Source organism: Molothrus ater, chromosome 25 (assembly GCF_012460135.2).
Source record: "Molothrus ater isolate BHLD 08-10-18 breed brown headed cowbird chromosome 25, BPBGC_Mater_1.1, whole genome shotgun sequence".
NCBI lineage: Eukaryota > Metazoa > Chordata > Aves > Passeriformes > Icteridae > Molothrus > Molothrus ater.
Window position 1 is genome coordinate 2,992,921 of NC_050502.2, and position 20,572 is coordinate 3,013,492.

Sequence of the window (20,572 nt, forward strand, 5' to 3'; positions counted from 1 at the left end):
GAATAGACCTTGAAAGCAGGTAATTTTTTAAAATGTATTTTTATTCTGACAGATTTCAACCTGATTGTATCACTCCCTTGACCTGTGAGGGTTTGTTTCAAGGTCTAATCACTGAAATTAGAGCAGGGTTTTGATGTATGGCTGTGCAGAAACATGTTTGAACCATTGCAGTGCTAAGAGAAATAAATATTATGCACAATATTATGGAGTAACTACTATTGGATTTGTCACCCAATCCATGGGACCTGGCAGGGATTCATTCCTGAGAGGGTGATTCCCTGCCAAGCCTGAGCCCAGAAGGAAACCTGGAGTTACTGGGTTGCACAAGTGCTTGCAAATATTTCCTGAACTGGGAAGTTTTGTTGTCATTGTGATGCCTTGAGAAGGCTGAGCTGGAAGAGAGACCAGGCAGAGTTAGAGAATAAAGCAGGGATTGATTAAAACTCTCAGAGTTACAGAATAAAGCAGGGATTGATTAAAACTCTCAGAGTTACAGAATAAAGCAGGGATTTATTAAAAGCCTCAATGGATCCACCTTGGGCAGCACAAGAGCCCAGCCAGGGCTGCACCCAAGATGAACCCAAATGATCACAAAATGAACCCAAATGATCACAAAATGAACCCAAGATGAACCAAAATGGTCACAAAATGGACACATGGGGTCTCTCACTTTGATAAGTTTTAGTCTATTTGCATATTGGAGTTAATTGTCCAATTACAGCTTTAGGTTATGAAGTCCCATCTTTGTTTTTCTCTCTTCAGCCCACGTTGTTTGTGCTCTTGGGCCTGGAATTTGGGTGGCTGTCCTTGGTCCCCAGCTAGAGAAGGAATTATTTTTTCTCCCCATTCTGAAGAGAGTTCACCATCCCCTTATAAGAAGCTCAGACCCACACACTAAATCAGCACAGAATCTGAAAAATACAAAAGCTAAACCTGAGGCATCAGTTGTGACAGTGTAAATATCTGAAAGGACTTGAATTATCTCCTCAGCATTTCTGTGGGGGGAATCAGTGTGGTACTGCCCCCAGCCCAAGGCTGTGTGTGGAACCAGATGTCTCAAATGGTGCTGCTTGCTCTACAGAATTTAGATTTTGGGAGGTTGACTGTCAGGGGATGATGTGGTGGTTTCAGGCTTGTGCTCATTGCAGTCTCCCATGGATCAGCAGAATTTGAACCATTCTTTGGCACAAACTGATTGGAGTGGGCATCACGTGGGGTGGCAGGGCCAGGTGTGCCCAGCCCCAGCCCTGCCCAGAGCTGCTTTGGTGACAGCAGTGACAGGAGGTTCCTCCAGCCTGCTCCAGGTGTGCTGGGATGAGCAGTGCTGGACCATCCTCCTTGGAGCCTGGGGAGCACAAATCCCTTTGTTCCTGCTGGCACTGGCCTGGGGGAATCAGAAAAACAGAAACTTTCAAGGACACTGAAGGGTTTGGTCTGCAGACTTGGGAGAAGCTTGGATTAATGTAAAAATAAAATACACAGGCATTTAGCAGAAAAATCATAAACTTATATTTCTGTAGCTGTAATTAGGACTATACCTTGTGTAAGTGAGAAACTGTGTTGATAAGATGGTGAAGGGTTTCTAATGTAGGGGTGAGGTTGTACAGAATAAAGTGAGAGTTTAGAAGTTATAACAGAAGCATCTGTGTGCAAGTGAGATAGAAGCCATTGGACAAAAGTATCCTCAGTGCACCAGTAGTAAGTAAAGGTGATAGGTTAGAAAAGCAAAATAAACCCTGTAACAACTGTCCATTGGGTTAGAAAGTTCTATATTGACTGTGACAAAGAAACTTGTGATTACTCTGGAGTTATGGCTGAATGCTTGCTCCTCTACAATCTCAGAGCCTCTGAGACTGATGTTCATCTGAGCAATAAATCATTTTATTTGAAAATAGTTCCATCCCTTCACTTTTAGCAGTGACAGTGATACTGTCCAGCCCTTGCTGTGCACCCCAGGCTCTGCCCCTGCCCCACAGGCAGTGCTCAGGTCTCTCCTCACCCCTGTGAGCTCCAGCCCTGAGCTCTTGGCTCACCACTGCTGGGTTTGCCCCAGTTTGGGAGTCTGCCCTGTCCTGGGAGCCCTGTACTGGCCCAGTGTGGTCTCCTGGAGTGCTGAGCAGGAGGAGCTATCATTGGCACTGCTAGTAAAGAAGGGATGGGACTATTTTCAAGCCAAACCAATTTATTGCTCAGATGAACATCAGTCTCAGAGGCTGTGAGATTTTGGAGGAGCAGGCAGTTGGCCATAGCTCGAGGGTAATCACAAGATTTTTTGTCACAAGGCAATATAGAACTTTCTAACCCGATGGACAGCTGTTACAGGGTTTATTTTGCTTTTCTGACCTATCACCTTTACTTACTTCTACTGCTCTGCAGATACTTTTATCTAATGGGCTTTTTACTCACAGGCCCACCTGTGTTTCTGTTATAACTTCTAAACTCTCAGCTTATTCTGTACAACCTCACCCCTACATTAGAAACCCTTCACCATCTTATCAACACAGTTTCTCACTTACACAAGGTATAGTCTTAATTACAGATATAGAAACAAAAGTTTATGATTTTTCTGCTAAATGTCTGTGTATTGTATTTTTACATCAATCCAAGCTTCTCCCAAGGCTGCAATCAAACCCTGCAGTGTCTGTGGAGGTTTCTGTTTTTCTGATTCCCACAAGGAGGGATGGCTGTCCTTGTCCTGCTGCTGCAGCCTGGGACACGTTGCTGTCTTCTGAATGATCTGCTCCTGGCTCCTGTTCAACTTGTTGTCCATAATACTTCAAACATTTTATTTTAGGGTATTGAGGTCAAACTTACTTATTTATCCTCTTTTTTTTTTAATATAGTTTCAGTACTCCAAATGTTATGAAGTATCTAAAAATTGATAAAGATTTTTGTGGTACACATCAGGGCTGAATCTTACAGAAATAGGAATTCTAGTATGTAAGTAGAGGTGTTTAAGAACACAAGTGTTTGGGGTCAATGTTTGAATAAACTTTGAATTAATTAATTTGAACTGCTGGAAAGACTCACTGTGATGTCCCAGGGATGGAGAGGATCCATTGGGTGCTGCTGAGGTGCAAAGGGATTTTTGGATCTCATACATCATGTGCATGATCTGCCCTCCCTTGTTCATCCATGCCATCATCATTCAGATCAATAACTCTCTTAATTATTCCATTATTGCTTTTTGTTCTCAGTGAGATTTCAGTGGGCTGTGATGTGTTTATTTTAAGTTGATTGAAGTCAGCTTGGAAGCCAACAAATGAATTTGGAGCCCGCAGTGTGGTGCTTCTAAAAGTTCCTTATTTTGCTTTGGCTGCTGTGGTGGATTTAGGCTGTAGATGAATTTCCTTGGCTCCTTGTGTGTGTTCCCCTTTCTTTTCACCCCACCTCCCTCTTCTCTTGCAGGGCTGGAGGCTTCTGTACTGTTTGTAAACAAAAACTAAAAATCCAGATCAAGAGGATGGCTGGAGGTGGATTTGGTAGGGGAACAGGTTCATTCTTACTGGCTCAGGAAGCCTTGTTGTTGTACAGCTGCTCCCTCAAACATCTGAGGGAATTCCAGAAGGAAATGCCCAGAAGGGTGGGTAGGGAACAGAGAAGATTCAGAAAATTCCAGTTTTTTTCTGGTGCTAAATCAATGGGTATGAGTTGAACACACACTGATTTCTGAATATCAGGCTGGAGTGGGGACAGTAGGCAAAGAGTTGACGTGAGTGTCTCTGTTTTGATCCTACAAGACTGGAAATACAGAGAAATCAACCATCCTTGAAATTCAGCAGTATTTTAGTATTGTTGGTATTGATATGTCAGCCTGGAGAAAGCAATTCTAAGGAGGTTTTTAATACTTGTTTTATTGAAACTAATTCAAGATGAAACCTGTTGAAAAAATTACCTGTTTTGAGATGCATTCAGAGGAACATAGTTACCCTTGGGGAGTGTTAAACTTAAATATATAAAAAGGTATAAATATATAAAAGGTATTCACAGAGTTCTGAGTTACAATTAAGAAAAATACTTGTGTTGCAGCTTTAGGTGTGAGTTGGGAGTGGTAGATTGAAAGCAGCTTCCACTTGAAATCTCAAGGTTTTTGCAGTGTTCCAGAGTGATTTGCTGCTGGATTTTTAGCAGGGTTTTTAGCAGCCTTTCTGTTTTTAGAAAAACAAAATCAACTTTCCTCCTGAGTTTACTTCACTTTGGTGCTTTCTGACATGCTTTGATGTCTGTGCTGTGGCTCAGTGTGCTCTATCTCCACCATAAGCAGTTAAAAGGATTACAGAGATGCTGCTCTCATTAGTGTTCTTAAAGTCTTGGACAAATCAGGAGATCTGATTTGCAGTTTAAGGAGATGTGCCTGCAGTTGTATAACTGCCAGTGAAATCTCTGTGCTGCTGGGATGGAGCCTTCCCCTGGGCTCCTTGGGTGGGGAGGGCAGGTCTGGAGCCTCCAGGAAGATTCTTTGTGTTATTGGTTTCATCCTTGCTCCTGCCTTGCAGTGATCTGGGCTCCCAGTGGGGCAGGAGCAGCCCTTCCCAGTTCAGGGAACATTTCTGGGATGTCCCAAAATTCCCACTGCTCCTGCCTTGCAGTGACCTGGGCTCCCAGTGGGGCAGGAGCAGCCCTTGCCAGGACAGGGAGCATTTCTGGGATGTCCCAAAATTCCCACTGCTCCTGCCTTGCAGTGACCTGGGCTCCCAGTGGGGCAGGAGCAGCCCTTCCCAGTTCAGGGAACATTTCTGGGATGTCCCAAAATTCCCATTGCTCCTGCCTTGCAGTGATCTGGGCTCCCAGTGGGGCAGGAGCAGCCCTTGCCAGGACAGGGAGCATTTCTGGGATGTCCCAAAATTCCCATTTACAGCAGTGTGGGCTCTGCTCCAGCTCCCAGCCATGTGCTGCTCCCATGGGCAGGTTCCTGGAGCTCCTACAGATCCATCCCTGAGCACATTCCTGGGTTTCTCTCAGTGCTTTGTGCTGCTCCTCAGCTCCTGAAAGGCTCTGGAGACCCCATGGGAGTCTCCTCTTTCCTCCCTGTATCACAGGTTCTGGCAGGGAGGGATGGCTCAGGTGAGGAGCTGAAACCCATCTCCCTTGGAGCAGGGCTGGCAGTGCCAGGCTTTTCCTGCCTGCCCCACTGGAAACTGGCAAAACAAATCTCCAGATAGGAAAACTGCAAAAAAAAACCTCCCAAAATTGGATCGGAAACTATTCCTGCTTCTCCCTTTAGGCAGGATGAAAGGAAAAACAAAACTCCATTTGGGCAGAGTGCTGTGTGTGGCAGCAGATGGGGGACAGGGAATGTGCATGATTGGAAATATTTTGGCTGTTCTGCAGAAATGTGGGACCAAAAGCAGAATCTGATCCAAATTGCATCATTAATTGGGAATAGGATATAAGGGAAGGGGAAATGTGGTGCAGAGAGTTGTGGAAGAGGGGTAATGAGTATTTTTGGTTGTTAGTGTTGTTATAATTAATGTTATTATTATTATTATTGTTGTTGTTATTGTTGTTGGAGCTCATGGTTGTTACAGGTCTTGTGATAGAAACAAGTGGAAAAATGAGCAATATTGGTCCTCTAAAGTACAACTAAAGAAGCTTGGAAGCCCATTCCTGCTATCTGCAGCTGCTGTAAAATAGTTCATGAATTCCTGTGGCCTTTTAGGTTGAAAGCACTCTCCCTGAATTTCTTCATGCAAGTGCTGATATCCACAGCAGCACCTTGGGGGTGGCTGGTGAAGTTTGTAGGGTGCTGTTCTGCAGAAATGTGGGACCAAAAGCAGGATCTGATCTGCACTCTGCATCATTAATTGGGAATAGGATATAAGGGAAGGGGAAATGTGGCGCAGAGAGTTGTGGAAGAGGGGTAATGAGTATTTTTGGTTGTTGTTGTTGTTGTTGTTGTTATTATTTATTTATTTATTTATTTATTTATTTATTTATTTATTTATTTATTTATTTATTTATTTATTTGGAGCTCATGGTTGTTACAGGTCTTGTGATAGAAACAAGTGGAAAAATGAGCAATATTGGTCCTCTAAAGTACAACTAAAGAAGCTTGGAAGCCCATTCCTGTTATCTGCAGCTGCTGTAAAATAGTTCATAAATTCCTGTGGCCTTTTAGGTTGAAAGCATGATTCTCCCTGAATTTCTTCATGCAAGTGCTGATATCCACAGCAGCACCTGGTGGAGTTTTTAGGGTGCTGAATTGTTCTTTTTTTGGGGCCCTGAAGCAGAACTGTGTTGCTGCATTAATGCTGAGGGCAGGGTTTTGGTGGCAGTTCTGTAAGGCACAAAGGAACTGCTGCACAAAGGGTTTCAGCCCCTGTGCAGGGTTTCACGTGGTGTGGTCACAACTTCCTGAAAGAAACTTCCCTTTTCTCAGTTCTTTGCTTCAGTGCTGCTCTTGACCTCTGCAGCAACAATTTACAGCTCAAAAATCATATGAAGCCATCTCTGAGGACATTGGAAATCTTGATGGTAATAATTAGGCTTAAAGGGAGGTCATAAAACCAGTCTGACCGTCAGAATTTGGATGAATGTGTCTTATTTTAATTCACCTGTGATTTGAAAAATAAAATTGATCTTTAAACAGTAGTTTTTACTATGTGCTAATGCTTTTGGAAAGCAAGAGTTACAGTGGGAATGTTTGTACCAAGTCTAATGTGTTTGATTTGTTTGATGCAGAAAAACAACAGAGTAAGTTCTGCTGGAGTTTAAATAGGATGATACTTCTGTATTTACTTTTATTTTTTTTAAATAAGATTTTTTTAAATTGAAACTGACAGTGAAAACTTGTTTTTCATAGAGGTTATGTAAACATTTGAATCTTAGTTTGTCCTAAAATACCTTCTCAATAAACTTTTTGCAATAAACTTTGTTAGCTCACAAATTATCTCAAGTTTTGACAGCTAAGAATCTTTTTTTCTATGTAAATGCTATTTCAGTGTGATTTTCTCTACTTTTCCCTCCTGCCTTACAAAATTAGCCACATCTGTATCTTTTCAGTACATCCATTTCTAGTACAAAGGCTGCTGCAGTAATTTGGTTTTTATTAGATTAAAAGACCAGGATATGAGATGTTTAGTGGCTCATATATTATTGGAAAGCTGCTGTTGGAAATAAAGGGTGTTGAGATGTGAAAAAGGAGTGTAATGTGCTAAATGAGAATGGCAAAGCCTTCAATTTGAGTTTTGATCTCTTGAGGTTTGTGCAGAACACTGGGGGCACTTTGTGTGCAGGTTGTATTTGAATGTGGAGGTGCAAGAATTGGGTGTTGGATTACCCCTGGCCAGAGTCCAACCTGTGGGCTCTCACTTGGATCAAAGGGCTTGATTTTGTTCAAGCTTTCATTGGTTTGGCTACTTTAAATCCAGCCCAAATTTGCCTTACAGGAAGGGATTTTCATCTGTAGAATTTGACTTTTCTGATGTCTAGAGATTACAGATCTTGAGCTTCTTCTGTTTTGTTGTTTTCCTGAAATATTTTGTTTGTTTGACCCAAGGCAGCACTAAAAATGAAGTTGAGGTTTGGTTTGTTTTGGATGGAGTAGTTTTAATGGTAAATATCTGAATTTTTTGTTCTGTAAGTCTGTATACATCAGCTGCTGGATGGCTTTCAGCTGGTATTCCCTACAGAATTTTGTCTCTCAGTTGTCAGAAAACCTCAAAGTTCTGCATATGGGGAAGGTTTCACTGTGTGTGAAAGCTCTTGGATGTGTAGCTGCTGCAGTACTGGTTATTTTTCATATCCTGCTTTTGAGATGTGCTTGGTTTGGTGAGACAGGGAAATTTTAGTTGGATTATTGCTGCTCTGCAGTGAATCTCCTGTGTTCTGAAGCCATCATTAATTTTAGCACTTGAAAAAATTAATGCTACTCCACTACTAATGTAATTAATCTCCCTGAAATAAGTCCTACTGTCCTAATTGAATATCCACAACGGAGCTGAGCATCATTTAATTACACTTCTCAAAGTTGTTTTAGTGTGTAAAAATACCCAATGGCTTGGAAAGCTTCTTGAAGATTATTTTCTCAATAAATTGTATAGAAATTTGATTTAAGATCCAATGACACTTCTGTGAAGTGTGAGCCACTACCTAAGTTATAAATAGGTTTTCAAACCTTTATGGGGGCTGTTCACAGACATCTTTAAATGTCAGCTTGCTTCATGTAGTAACTCCTTTGCAGCTCTGCTGAGGATTTAAAACTAATTTAGTGATTACAAAGGATAACAAAGCAGGATGCTGGTGTTTTATTGCTTCATCTGCCTCCCCGACCCCATGGAAATAGATTATATTTAAAATCTACCTGGGAGAACACTGGGACATGCTGTGGCATTTTCAGGAACATCCCTGAAGTCACCCCAGCTCTCTGGGCACAGTCCTCTTAATACTTGTCTTGAGACAGGCTGGACCATAGACTGTTCTAAAAAATAATCTAAAAAAACCCAAGTGTCTTGAATGTTGTTATCTAAAATCAACAGGGGAAAAAATTAAATATTTGTTTAGGGATAACAAATTACTTTGCTGAAAAGATAGGATTTTTTTGGGGAAGAAATAAGTAGGAAAAACTGAGTTTGATGTAGAATTAGGAAAATTAGGGAAATCCCCAACAAGGTGGGGCATCCTTTTCTGTAGAAGCCTGTGGGGTATTTTGGGATTAGTCGAGGGAGTGTATTTTGGGGTGAAACCTGTTCCACACCTGTAATGGCTGGTTTTTAATGACAATGCCAACCTGGAATCCTTTACCCAGGTGAGAGGAGGAGTTTGCTTTGTGTTTGGTGCTTCTGGGCAGGTTGAGTGTGCTGTGCCTCTGTGCTTGAGTGTGTTTGGTGCTTCTGGGCAGGTTGATTTGTGAGTTTGCTGCCCTGAGAGCCTGTGGGGTATTGCAGTGGTGTGAGTGTCCTGACAAAGGGGAGAGAGAATGATGCATCTGACTCCATTGATATCAGAAGGCTAATGAATTAATTTATTATACTATATTATTCTAGGCTAATTAATTACTTTATTATACTATATTATTCTATACATCTAAAATTGAATCTTCCAAGCACTCAACCCTGCACACACTGCACTGAATCTCGTGGCTGTCACCCTCAGTCCTGACACACACACACACACCTGGCCAAGGAAACAAAACACCATCACTATGGGTAAATTATCTCCATATTACATTCTACTTCTGCACAAACACAGGCACAGCAAATGATAAGAATTGTGTTTTCTTTCTCTGATGTTCAGAGAATGTGAAACCCAGAAATATTGGGAAGAATTGTGCCTTGCTTTTCTCTGTGAAGAGAAATGTGGGACTACAGTGGGGTGCTGCGTTTTGCTGCCCTCAGAGCCTGGTTTGTGCTGTGTTTTGTGCTGCGTTTTGCTGCCCTCAGAGCCTGGTTTATGCTGTGTTTTGTGCTGTGTTTGGCTGCCCTCAGAGCCTGGTTTGTGCTGTGTTTTGTGCTGTGTTTGGCTGCCCTCAGAGCCTGGTTTGTGCTGTGTTTTGTGCTGTGTTTGGCTGCCCTCAGAGCCTGGTTTGTGCTGTGTTTTGCAGTGGGGGTGATCAGGTGCCCCATCTGCCGCCAGGAGTGCCGCCAGATCGACCTGGTGGACAATTACTTTGTGAAGGACACCTCGGAGAGCCCCAGCAGCTCCGACGAGAAGTCAGAGCAGGTAAGGACCGTCCTGCCTGCCCCAGCTTCTGATTTCTGGGGCTGCCACTTCTCCTTAGGTGCCTTTTCCCCACCCCTCCTCTGCTCTCTGGGGCTGTCAGCTCTCCCCAGAACAACTCTGGTGCCTTTTCCCCACCCCTCCTCTGCCTTTCCCCCAACCCTTTCTGCTCTCTGGTCCTGTCAGTGCTCCCCAAACAATTCTGGTGCCTTTTTCCCCCAACCCTTTCTGCTCTCTGGTCCTGTCAGTGCTCCCCAAACAATTCTTGTCCCTTTTCCCCTCCCGTTTCTGCTCTCTGGTCCTGTCAGTGCTCCCCAGAACAATTCTGGTGCCTTTTCCCCCAACCCTTTCTGCTCTCTGGTCCTGTCAGTGCTCCCCAGGACAATTCTGGTGCCTTTTCCCCACCCCTCCTCTGCTCTCTGGGTCTGTCATTTCTCCTTAGGACAATGCTGGTGCCTTTTCCCAAACCCTTTCTGCTCCCTGGGGCTGTCAGTTCTCCGTAGAACAATTCTGGTGCCTTTTTCCCACTCCTCCTCTGCTCTCTGGTCCTGTCAGTGCTTCCAGGACAGTTTTCATGGCTGTCCCCACCCCTGCTCTGCTCTTTGGGTCTGTCAGCTCTCCTTAGAACAATTCTGGTGCCTTTTCCCCACCCTTCCTTTGCTCTTTGGGTCTGTCAGAGCACCCCAGGACGATGCTGCTGCCTTTTCCCCACCCCTCCTCTGATCTCTGGGTCTGCCATTGCACCCCAGGAAAATTTTGGTACCTTTTGCCCCCAACCCTTTCTGCTTTCTGGTCCTGTCAGCTCTCCCTAGAACAATTCTGATGCCTTTTCCCCAACCCTCCTCTGATTTCTGGTGCTGTCAGTGCTCCCCAGGACGATTCTGGTGCCTTTTCCCCTCCTCTTTCTGCTTTCTGGTCCTGTCAGCTCTCCCCAGAACAACTCTGATGCCTTTTTCCCCCAACCCTTTCTGCTCTTTGGGGCTCTCCAGGACAATTGTGGTTTCTGTTCCCCCCCAGGTGTGCACCAGCTGTGAGGACAATGCCAGTGCTGTGGGGTTCTGTGTGGAGTGTGGGGAGTGGCTGTGTAAGACCTGCATCGAGGCTCACCAGCGAGTAAAGTTTACTAAGGACCACATGATCAGGAAAAAAGAGGATGTGTCCTCAGGTGAGTGTTGGGTGTCACTTTGTCCTGCCTGCTCCAAAAGCCTTTTCTCTTTTTATGTTAAAAAAAAGGGAGGAGGATGAAGGTAACAACCAGCTCTGTGTGTTTTCCCCCCAGGATTTGGGAAAAGTGCAGTAAAAAGTTACCAGTGCAAAATTAGAAGCTGTAAAAATAGAGGAAGAACTAAATTTATAACAGTGATACTTTGTGCAGTTTATGTCCAATGCATTTGGAAAGGATTTAGATCCATTCTTAATAATCTTGCTGGATTAGTAGAATTCTAGATTAGTAGAATGCTAGATTAGTAATTTAGTAGAATTAGATTGTTTAGTAGAACAAGTAACTAAATGGAGGGGTTGAAATCTAGAGAACAGTGGCATATTGATAATCTTATCCATTGTCCAAGGAAATTAAATTACCCATTTTGTTGTGTTTTGTTATGAGAAGCAATTATAGTTCTCCCTGTAGAAATGTATATATAAGTTTATATAGTTATATAATTTATATAGTTACATAATCTATATAGTTAAATAGTTATAACTATATGTTTTATATTTTATATAGTTATAGCTATATAGTTTATCTAGTTTTATAGTTATAACTATATATTTTATATAGTTACCTTCAATATATGCTGTTACTTTGTATTGATATTGCTGAGTAAATGTAGAATTTGAATCTATTTTAGGTTTAATCTCTCAGTGAGGAAGATTTAATATGTGAAGTGTGTGTAGGGTTTGTTCAGGTGTGCAGCCTTATTAGAAATAAATTCTTGAACTGTTGTTTGATCATTTATCATTTGTAGCCTGTTGAGGTAATGTGGAAAATCATCTCAGAACAGGTCCAGGCTATCTGGATTTTATCATTTAGAGCCTGTTGAGGTAATGTGGAAAATGTTCTCCAAACAGGTCCAGGCTATCTGGATTTTAGATTAGAAAATTCTATTTGTAGATGGGTTAAAAGTTCTGATTTACAGACTTGTAGGTTCTCCACAATCTGGATGTGTCTGCAAATGATCACATTGAGGAAGAGAGATCTTGACACTTTGCTCTCTTCATTTAACTTCATTTAAAATGAATTAAAATGAATTAAAATCTCCATAATTGTTTTATTGTATCCTTTCAAAGGAACAAACACTACTTTTCTTTCTAAAATTGTTTAATAGTTAAAAAGTTTGCTGTTGAGCTTAGTTCTTTTAGACAGGGATCTTATTTCATTTGCTCTAATGAGCTTCTCTTTATGCCTTAATGAATATTTTTAATAAGAAATATTATCCATTTAAGATGCAATGTATTAAGCCTCACAGATGAGAAACCCTTAAATTCAATCAAATTATAGGGCCCAAGAAAGAATTACTGATGTTTTTACAAGGAAAGCTAAATTGTGACTTTAAATGTGATATTACAGCTCAGCTTTCCCTTTGATACCTGCTGGGAAGGGGCTGAAAAGTGACTGTTCCAGAACAAGAAAGTTTATAAAGTTTATAAAATAAGCTATTCTTAAACTAACTAGTTAGTTAAACTAACTAAATATTTTTAATGTTTAAACTAAATTTTTAAAATATTTAACATATAAAAATATAATTTAAAAAAGAAAATATTTTATATTCTAATATAAAACATAAAAAATATTTTATATTTTAAACAGAAAGTTTATAAAATAAAGTTCATAAAATAAACTTTCCATCAGAAATTTTATTTCTTCTGATTGTGGGGAAGGGCTGGTCATTGGTTTTTTTCCTTCTTAGACTCAAAGATGTGCCCTGGAGACTTTAAATTTCTCCCAGTGAGTGGCAGCTGTAGCTTCATCAGCTCTTTCTTTCCAATAACTTGCCTGATATAACCAGCTTCAGAAACACTGGAGAGTGAGGGAAATTACCTTAAACCCTACCTGCTGTACCTTCCAAAGGCTGCTTTCCTCTTTGCTAAGCTCCAAATATCTTCAGAGCCCTGTACTGGAATTTTTTAGTAAACCCAGAGCTGTTTTGCCATTATTTGTTGTTTGAGGGTTTAAGTAACTTTTAAGACAGGCAACATTTGCTTTGCAGCTCCCACTTCAGTTGTGTTTGGCTAAATGAGGTGTTTGAAGGGATGAGCTGGAAAATCCATGAGGTAAAAAGGGTTTTAAAAAAAAGTTTGAAAGGTTTGAGCCACCCTTCAGTGTGTCAGAGGTGAAATTATATGGAATTAAATCTTTATAAACACACGTACACCGTGCTGGTGTTTGTGTGCAGCTTACAGGGTGCTCGTGAGAAAAGATGAATAAATGAATAAAGCAAAATGAATGAATAAAGTGAAAACAGCTCTTAACCACTGGCACTGTAAATCCCAGAGCCATGAAGGTTGGGAAAGAGCTCTGAGATCATCAAATCCAACCCCTGACCTGGTGTTCTCACAGTAACCTCAGCCTGAGAACACATCTGGAGGTGCCTTTGCAAGTTCTTGGTTGTTACTGGAAGTTACTGAGGTTGTTTTGCTCTTCAGATTGTCTCAATTTTATTTTAAAATGCACAAATGGTTTATTTTTAAAAACAGAGGCCGTGGGAGCATCTGGTCAACGTCCTGTTTTCTGCCCTGTCCACAAACAAGAGCAGTTAAAACTTTTCTGTGAAACCTGTGACAGGCTGACCTGCAGAGACTGCCAGTTACTGGAGCACAAAGAACACAGGTACAAATGTACAAATATTCTAAATATTTCTTAACTCCTGTGCTGTGCTGTCTCAGAGGATGAAGTGGCATTGATGGGAGCTGCTTGTGTTAAAAATTCTGCTGCATTTACTCCTGGTTGGACCGAAACCATCCCTTGCAGAGGAGAATTGTGGTATTTTTTGGGAGGAATGATGACTCTGACTCTGTGTTCTTAAAAGTCTAATTTATTATTTTATGATCTATAATATATTAAAGAATACTTTAATAAACTATACTAAAGAATACAGAAAGGTTACAGACAGAAGGCTAAAAGATAATAATGAAAAACTTGTGACTCCTTCCAGTCTTGACACAGCTTGGCCCTGATTGGTCATCAAGTTAAAACAATTCACATGAAACCAATGAAACAATCACATCAAGTTAAAACAATTCACATGAAACCAATGAAACAATCACATCAAGTTAAAACAATTCACATGAAACCAATGAAACAAAATTGTTGGTGAACAATGTCCAAACCACCTTCCAAAGGAGCAAAACACAGGAGAAGCAAATGAGATAATTATTGTTTTCCTTTTTCTCTGAGGCTTCTCAGCTTCCCAGGAGAAAATCCTGGGTGAAGAGATTTTTCAAAAAATGTGATATAACAGAGAACCTGTGTGGAGTGATGGAAACTTGGTCAGTTGGTTGAGCTTTGTCGAGTCCCCTGAGATGAGATTTAAACCAAGATGGGCTGAGGAGCTTTGCTGTGATTCAGGTGTTCATTTGCCTGGCAGTTCCCAGTGCTATCACTGTGGTCAGGACTTGATTGGAAATTCCTGCAGCCCTGAACACCTGGTGCTGTAAAAGAAGCAAAAGTGATAGAGTGAGTCATGGCTGAGGTAATGAGTTTTCTGAAAGGGCATTTTTTGGTTGTGTAACAGTCTTTAGGGGAATTTTGTAAAGGAAAGTCTAAATTTTGCCTTTTATACTGATATATTCTTCTTGTGCAGAGGGGAAAATGGTTTGGGTTTAGTTGGTTAAAAATTGCCTCATTCCAGGTAAAAGGAAATGCTGGGTTTGCCTCTGCTAGAAAAGAAGTTGGAATCCCTTAAAACACATTCCAGCTTCCTGCTCTGTCATGAAGTTGTTTGAATGTCTGAACAAATATTTTGCAGTGTTATAACAGAGAATCTGGGGATAATACATATTTATCAACCACTGCACCACTGCTTTTCCTTAACTCTTCTCTCTAAAGGGGTAATACTAAACTTAGGATTCTGTTTTTCTTCTTTTTATGTTTTGTTTTTAGAAAAACTACTCTGTTTTTCTCAGAATAGTGATTATTCTTAGACTGCTACAGCAGCCTGTGGAAAACTTTTACTTTGAAATTATTGTTATTATTATTTTATTTTATTTTATTTTTTTTTCTTTAACACCCTCAAATACTCCTGCTCTGTTCTTTCATAGGCTTGATCACAAATATCCTGGTGACTCCCTTGTCACAAAGGGTGCTCTCCTGGGATATATTCACTAACTTGGTCCAGTTGCTTCCTTTGCATCTGTTCTGTGCATGTTGCTGATGGATGAACAGATGGATTTTGTCCTACTTCCCTGTGCTCTTCCAGAGGAGAATTTGTCATTATTAATGTGCTTTTTTTATTGCAGAATATTCTTTCCATGTGGTTCTGAGTGCAGGTGTGAATTACAGATGATTAAGGCACTGCTTTGTTTGCCTGAAGTACAGCTGAGATTTTTGTGCAGAGTCATGCCAAGTGGAAAATGAATTTATTTGAATCCCCTGTTTTCTTCTTACCTGAAATCCTAATAATTTACCCCAAAGGAGGGTGAATCACCAGTTCTGCATCCCCATGGTCCCATGTTTTTTAGAATTCCAGAGTGGTTTGGGGTTGGAAGGGACCTTAAAGATGGTCCAGTTCCACCCTTGTCAGGGCAGGGATTGCTGGGGATTCTGGAGAAACCTGACAATTCTTGAGCTGCCTGATGCTGTGGGATTCTTCTAATTTGGGTTGTTTCCAGTCCACACACTTGGGAAGTTGGAAGTGCAATACTAAAAAAATAAAAGGATTTTTGCTGTAGCAAGAGCCATAGTGAAATTTTAGCAGTACAAAGCTGCATGTAGATTTTTCACTTCTCCTTAAGTGGAAATATAATTTTGAACTTAATGAAAATAATTTCAGAAAATCAGCTTCCAAACATTTCAAGTTTTGCTGTCTTTAGGCTTTAGGAGTGCCACTTTTTTGTATTACAGTATCTAAAATCTTGTGCTGCTGTCTGTCTGCAAGAACTTTCAAGTGTCCTTAGAAAAAGCAAAATTCCAGCCCTGAGAATGAAGAATCTCAACTCTTGGAGCTCAGATTTGTCTGTTGCTGGTACAATCTGAATTAACAGGAGTAGAGTTGGTTTTGTTGTGAATGATGTTCTTTGTCTGAGTCCCTGTTATCGTGGTTGTGAGTAATTCAAATTAAAGAACTGTCTTGCTGTCAGTTTGATGATAATCCAGTCTTTTCCTTTGGATTGTAATGTTCTACACTGTGACAGAAGACAACACTAATTTCTTCTTCATTTTCTTTGGAAGATGCTGTAAATTGTTCCTAATGCACCTTAGAGAATGCTTCATTAATTGCAGCAATTTTCTGCCAATTTGAATATTGGGAAAACATTGCCAAGGTGTTCTGGGACATTAAGTTTCCCCTATTGTTAACAAATTACATTTCAGAAGCAGGAAGTTTATTTATTGCCAAGACAAGACTTAGCAAGTTGGCTGTTAGGAATCCTGGATTTTGAGCAGTTGATCAGAAATTCATGGAGCTGCTTTCATTTTAATTCCCCTTGGCCATTTTCTGTAAAAGCATTTTGCTTCTGTGGCATTCTTAATTGCAATATTTTAGGAAAAGGCACCTAATCCTGTTATTTTTCCCTCAGTGTTGGTACTTACCCTCTTTTCAGATGAAGTAATGGAAGTACCTTTGATAGCAGCTGTTCAGTTAAAGAGCTGGAAGGGAATATTCCTCACCTGGAAGCAGCAGAGGTGGAAAAAACTTGAATTTTTTACTAAGGAAATTTTCTTCAGATTAAACTAACACAGTCAAACATGAGCAGTACCATCTCAGCTGAAAAACTGGGGAGTTTGGGATAATTTAGGGGGTTGTTTTTAGTACCCTTTAATTGTGTTTAAGCTATTTTCCTCACCTAATTCTGAGGTGCTGCATCCCTGTGTGGTTGGAATTGATCATTTCCCACAGAGCTTCAGTCTCCTTGGCCAGCACCAAAGGACTTTCTCAGCACTTGAACATTTTGCACACTGATCAGAGTATGCAGAGTCTGATTTTCTCAGTGTTTTTTCTCAGTGTTTTTTCTCAGTGTTTTTTTTTTTTTTTCTCAGTCATATTTTTTCCAAATTTCATGGCTTTGCAGCTGAATTGCAGTCCCTTGGTAACCAGTGTCTTCTCTTGCCTGTTGAAAAGGTACCAGTTCCTGGAAGAAGCTTTTCAGAACCAGAAGGGTGCAATTGAGAACCTCTTGGCCAAACTTCTTGAGAAGAAGAATTATGTAAATTTTGCAGCTGCCCAAGTCAAAATAGGTGAGTTCCCCAAAATGATCAGCTCTTGCATTGCCTTTTTCATGAGCCACAGGAAGATGAATGGTGGCGCTAGAATAAAACAATGGAGTTAATTCTGTATCTGAATTACTTTTCCTAATGTTTATTTGACCCTACAAGATTCTGCATCTCTTGGGAGTTCTTACAAGAAATAAATGTTAAAGGTTATGTTTTTTGTGACAATTTTGAATAGAACCAAAGGTGTGACACATTCATGACACTTTGGGGATGGGGGAGAAAAAAATGAATAAAAAAGGCATGAAAACCCCATCCTATAATTTCTTTTAGGTTAGCTTTAGGTGACAGAACCGTTGAAATATTAAAATATTTTTATGTTTCATAGTACGACTTCTGATAACTGTGCAACAAGTTGAAATATTAAGAAAATGTAAATATTCAATATTTTAAATATATCTTAATATTAAATATTCAAATATTTTTATGTTTTATAGTAAAGCCTCTGATAACTGTGTAACTAAAGTTGAAATCTTCAAATATTTTTTAATATTCAACTGTGACAGTTGAAATATCAAAATATTTTTATGTTTCATAGTAAGACTTCTGATAACTGTGTAACAAATTGAAATCTTAAAATATTTTAAATATTCAATATTTTATATATATCTTAATATTAAATATTCAAATATTTTTATGTTTTATAGTAAGGCCTCTGATAACTGTGTAACAAGCTGAAATCTTAAAATATTTTTTAATATCCAACTGTGACAGTTGAAATATCAAAATATTTTTATGTTTCATAGTAAGGCCTCTGATAACTGTGTAACAAATTGAAATCTTAAAATATTTTTAATATTCAACTGTAACAGTTGAAATATCAAAATATTTTTATGTTTCATAGTAAGACCTCTGGTAGCTGTATAACAAGTTGAAATATTAAAATATTCTTTAATATCCAAGTGTAACAGTTGAAATATTAAAATATTTTTATGTTTCATAGTAAGACCTCTGATAACTGTGTAACTAAAGTTGAAATCTTCAAATATTTTTTAATATTCAACTTTTAATATTCAAAATCATAAAATATTTTTATGTTTCATAGTAAGACCTCTGATAACTGTGTAACAAGCTGAAATCTTAAAATATTTTTAATATTCAACTGTGACAATTGAAATATCAAAATATTTTTATGTTTCATAGTAAGACCTCTGATAACTGTGTAACTAAAGTTGAAATCTTCAAATAATTTTTAATATCCAACTGCGACAGTTGAAATATCACAATATTTTTATGTTTCATAGTAAGACCTCTGATAACTGTGTAACTAAAGTTGAAATCTTCAAATAATTTTTAATATCCAACTGTGACAGTTGAAATATCACCATATTTTTATGTTTCATATGAAGGCCTCTGATAGCTGTATAACAAGTTGAAATATTAAAATATTCTTTAATATTCAACTATAACAGTTGAAATATCAAAATATTTTTATGTTTCATATGAAGGCCTCTGATAACTGTGTAACTAAAGTTGAAATCTTCAAATAATTTTTAATATCCAACTGTGACAGTTGAAATATCAAAATATTCTTTAATATCCAAGTGTAACAGTTGAAATATTAAAATATTTTTAGGTTTCATAGTAAGACCTCTGATAACTGTGTAACAAGCTGAAATCTTAAAATATTGTTTAATATTCAACTGTGACAGTTGAAATATCAATATTTTCATGTTTCATATGAAGGCCTCTGAAAACTGTGTAACAAAAACTTCGTGTGAATTTGAATAGGAAATTGTGGTTGGTTGTGGGGTTTTGATTGGGGTTTTTTTTAGGTAGCTTCACTTAAGATTTCCAGGGTTGGCTGAAATTCAGCCTCACTTTAAACCCCAGATCAGAGGCACAGGGAGCACTCGGGCCCTGCTGGCCCTGGGCTGCTGCAGCTCAGGGAATTCCACCCCAGGTCTCTGTGGTTTGCTGAGCCCTCTGCAGCTCTGAGGTCATTTGCAAAGTGACACATCAGCTGGGGGTGGAAAGTACGAGGGCAGCAGGAGGATGTGCACCAAGATAGAAAGAGAAGAGTTCTGATGTAAATTTTTAACTCCTTGTGGTGCCATCTATGTTTAAAAATAAAAAGCAGTGTAAGGGAGGAACATAGAGCATGACCAAGGCAAATGTGGGAAGAGGGAAGCGATGAAAATTGGTGTTTTTATGTGCTGATTTTCCATGGAAGTCTTTGAAAGGTCCCAAAACACAACACCACTGGGAAGCATGGAAATGTTACACACTTGAAGAGACAGTCACATGGGCAATAATTAAACTGGGAGCGCAGGAAATGTCAGAAAACATTCTCTGATCGGAATTCCAGGCCAGGAATGGGTGATGGAATTAACACATTGTAATGGTGGGGGTTTTTTTTGCCCAAGAGTTTCTGGCTTCAGTGAATTTCTGCAGCTGGGATTGTGTCAAGATCTCAATTTTCTGCTGAGCCAAGTGGTTGGTGCAGGTGAGACGATTCATTCCACTGCTTTGCTGGTGTGTAGGACACAAAATCCATCAACCTAAAATCTTCAGGGAATGGGAAAAATGAAGGTATTACAGTGTTGTTGTCAGTGTTGGCACAAAATCACCATCATCTGTGGTGGTAGAGCATGGAAGTGGTGAAGTGTGGGATCTCAGCACATCGTTCCTGATGTCCAGAGATGCCAAGAGAACCCTTGGGGGGTCTCGAAAATCCTGGAATGTTGCCAGAAGTGTTTGGTGGCTTGATTTTGATCCATCCACAGAAATAACAAGAGTTTGAGGACAAGAGAATCACTTTAGAGTAAAAGGTGTAAAAGAGACACATTTAGAAGGTGAAATATAAACTTTAAGGTTTTTGGTACAGGGGGGTTATGGAGACAAGATGGAGGGATCAGGGCGTGTCTCGTCCTTCTTCTTTCTTCTTCTTGTCTTCCATCTCCTGTGGTGATGTTGGCACTTGGGGATTGGTTTATGGTGAGGGTGCACTTGCTAACATGGGTGAAAGGTATTGGGAAATAAAGGTAAATATCATGTACGTAGATTTTAGTATAAAAAGACATGACTGCCCCGTGGGTGGTCAGAGAGTGCCCTTGGACTGCTTGCAGATCAGACCTCTGTTGGGCAGACAGAAAATTTTGTAGATAAGAACAATAAACAATCGAAGACCGAAAAGCTGAAGAGTCCAGACTCGTCCTTTGAAACGCGCGCCACCCAAGAACCACCGTACCCGTGTCAGGGCAGAGACAGACAGACAGCCGGACCCGACAGTGAAGGAACAGCTCTGCTGGAATAATTGTTGGGTGCCAAAGCCAAGGGTGGATGCCATGGCGTTAATGAAGGGTTGGTTGGGTGTTTTTTGGAGACCAGGTGGTGATGAAACACCACCTGTGTCCCAGGTGCCTTAAAGGGCTCTGGCTCCAGCAGTGCTCATCAGCACTGAGTGCTGGTCCTGTGGCTGAGTGACATCAGATCCTTGAGCTGGCAGCAAAACAAACTCTTCAAAAAAGGACAGTTGAAGTCTTCACA

The 20,572-nt window shown here is 40.1% G+C and overlaps 1 protein-coding gene across 2 annotated transcripts in view; it reads left to right on the forward strand.

Moving 5' to 3' along the window:
• TRIM33 (tripartite motif containing 33) overlaps positions 1 to 20,572 on the forward strand; it is a 47,686-nt gene that overhangs the window by 4,945 nt on the left and 22,169 nt on the right. For both annotated transcript variants that reach the window (XM_036398354.1, XM_036398355.1), the window contains exons 2-5: positions 9,542 to 9,660; positions 10,675 to 10,822; positions 13,354 to 13,486; positions 16,935 to 17,054. In XM_036398354.1, coding sequence (XP_036254247.1) covers positions 9,542 to 9,660; positions 10,675 to 10,822; positions 13,354 to 13,486; positions 16,935 to 17,054 — 520 coding nt within the window. The remainder of the gene's footprint in view (positions 1 to 9,541; positions 9,661 to 10,674; positions 10,823 to 13,353; positions 13,487 to 16,934; positions 17,055 to 20,572) is intronic.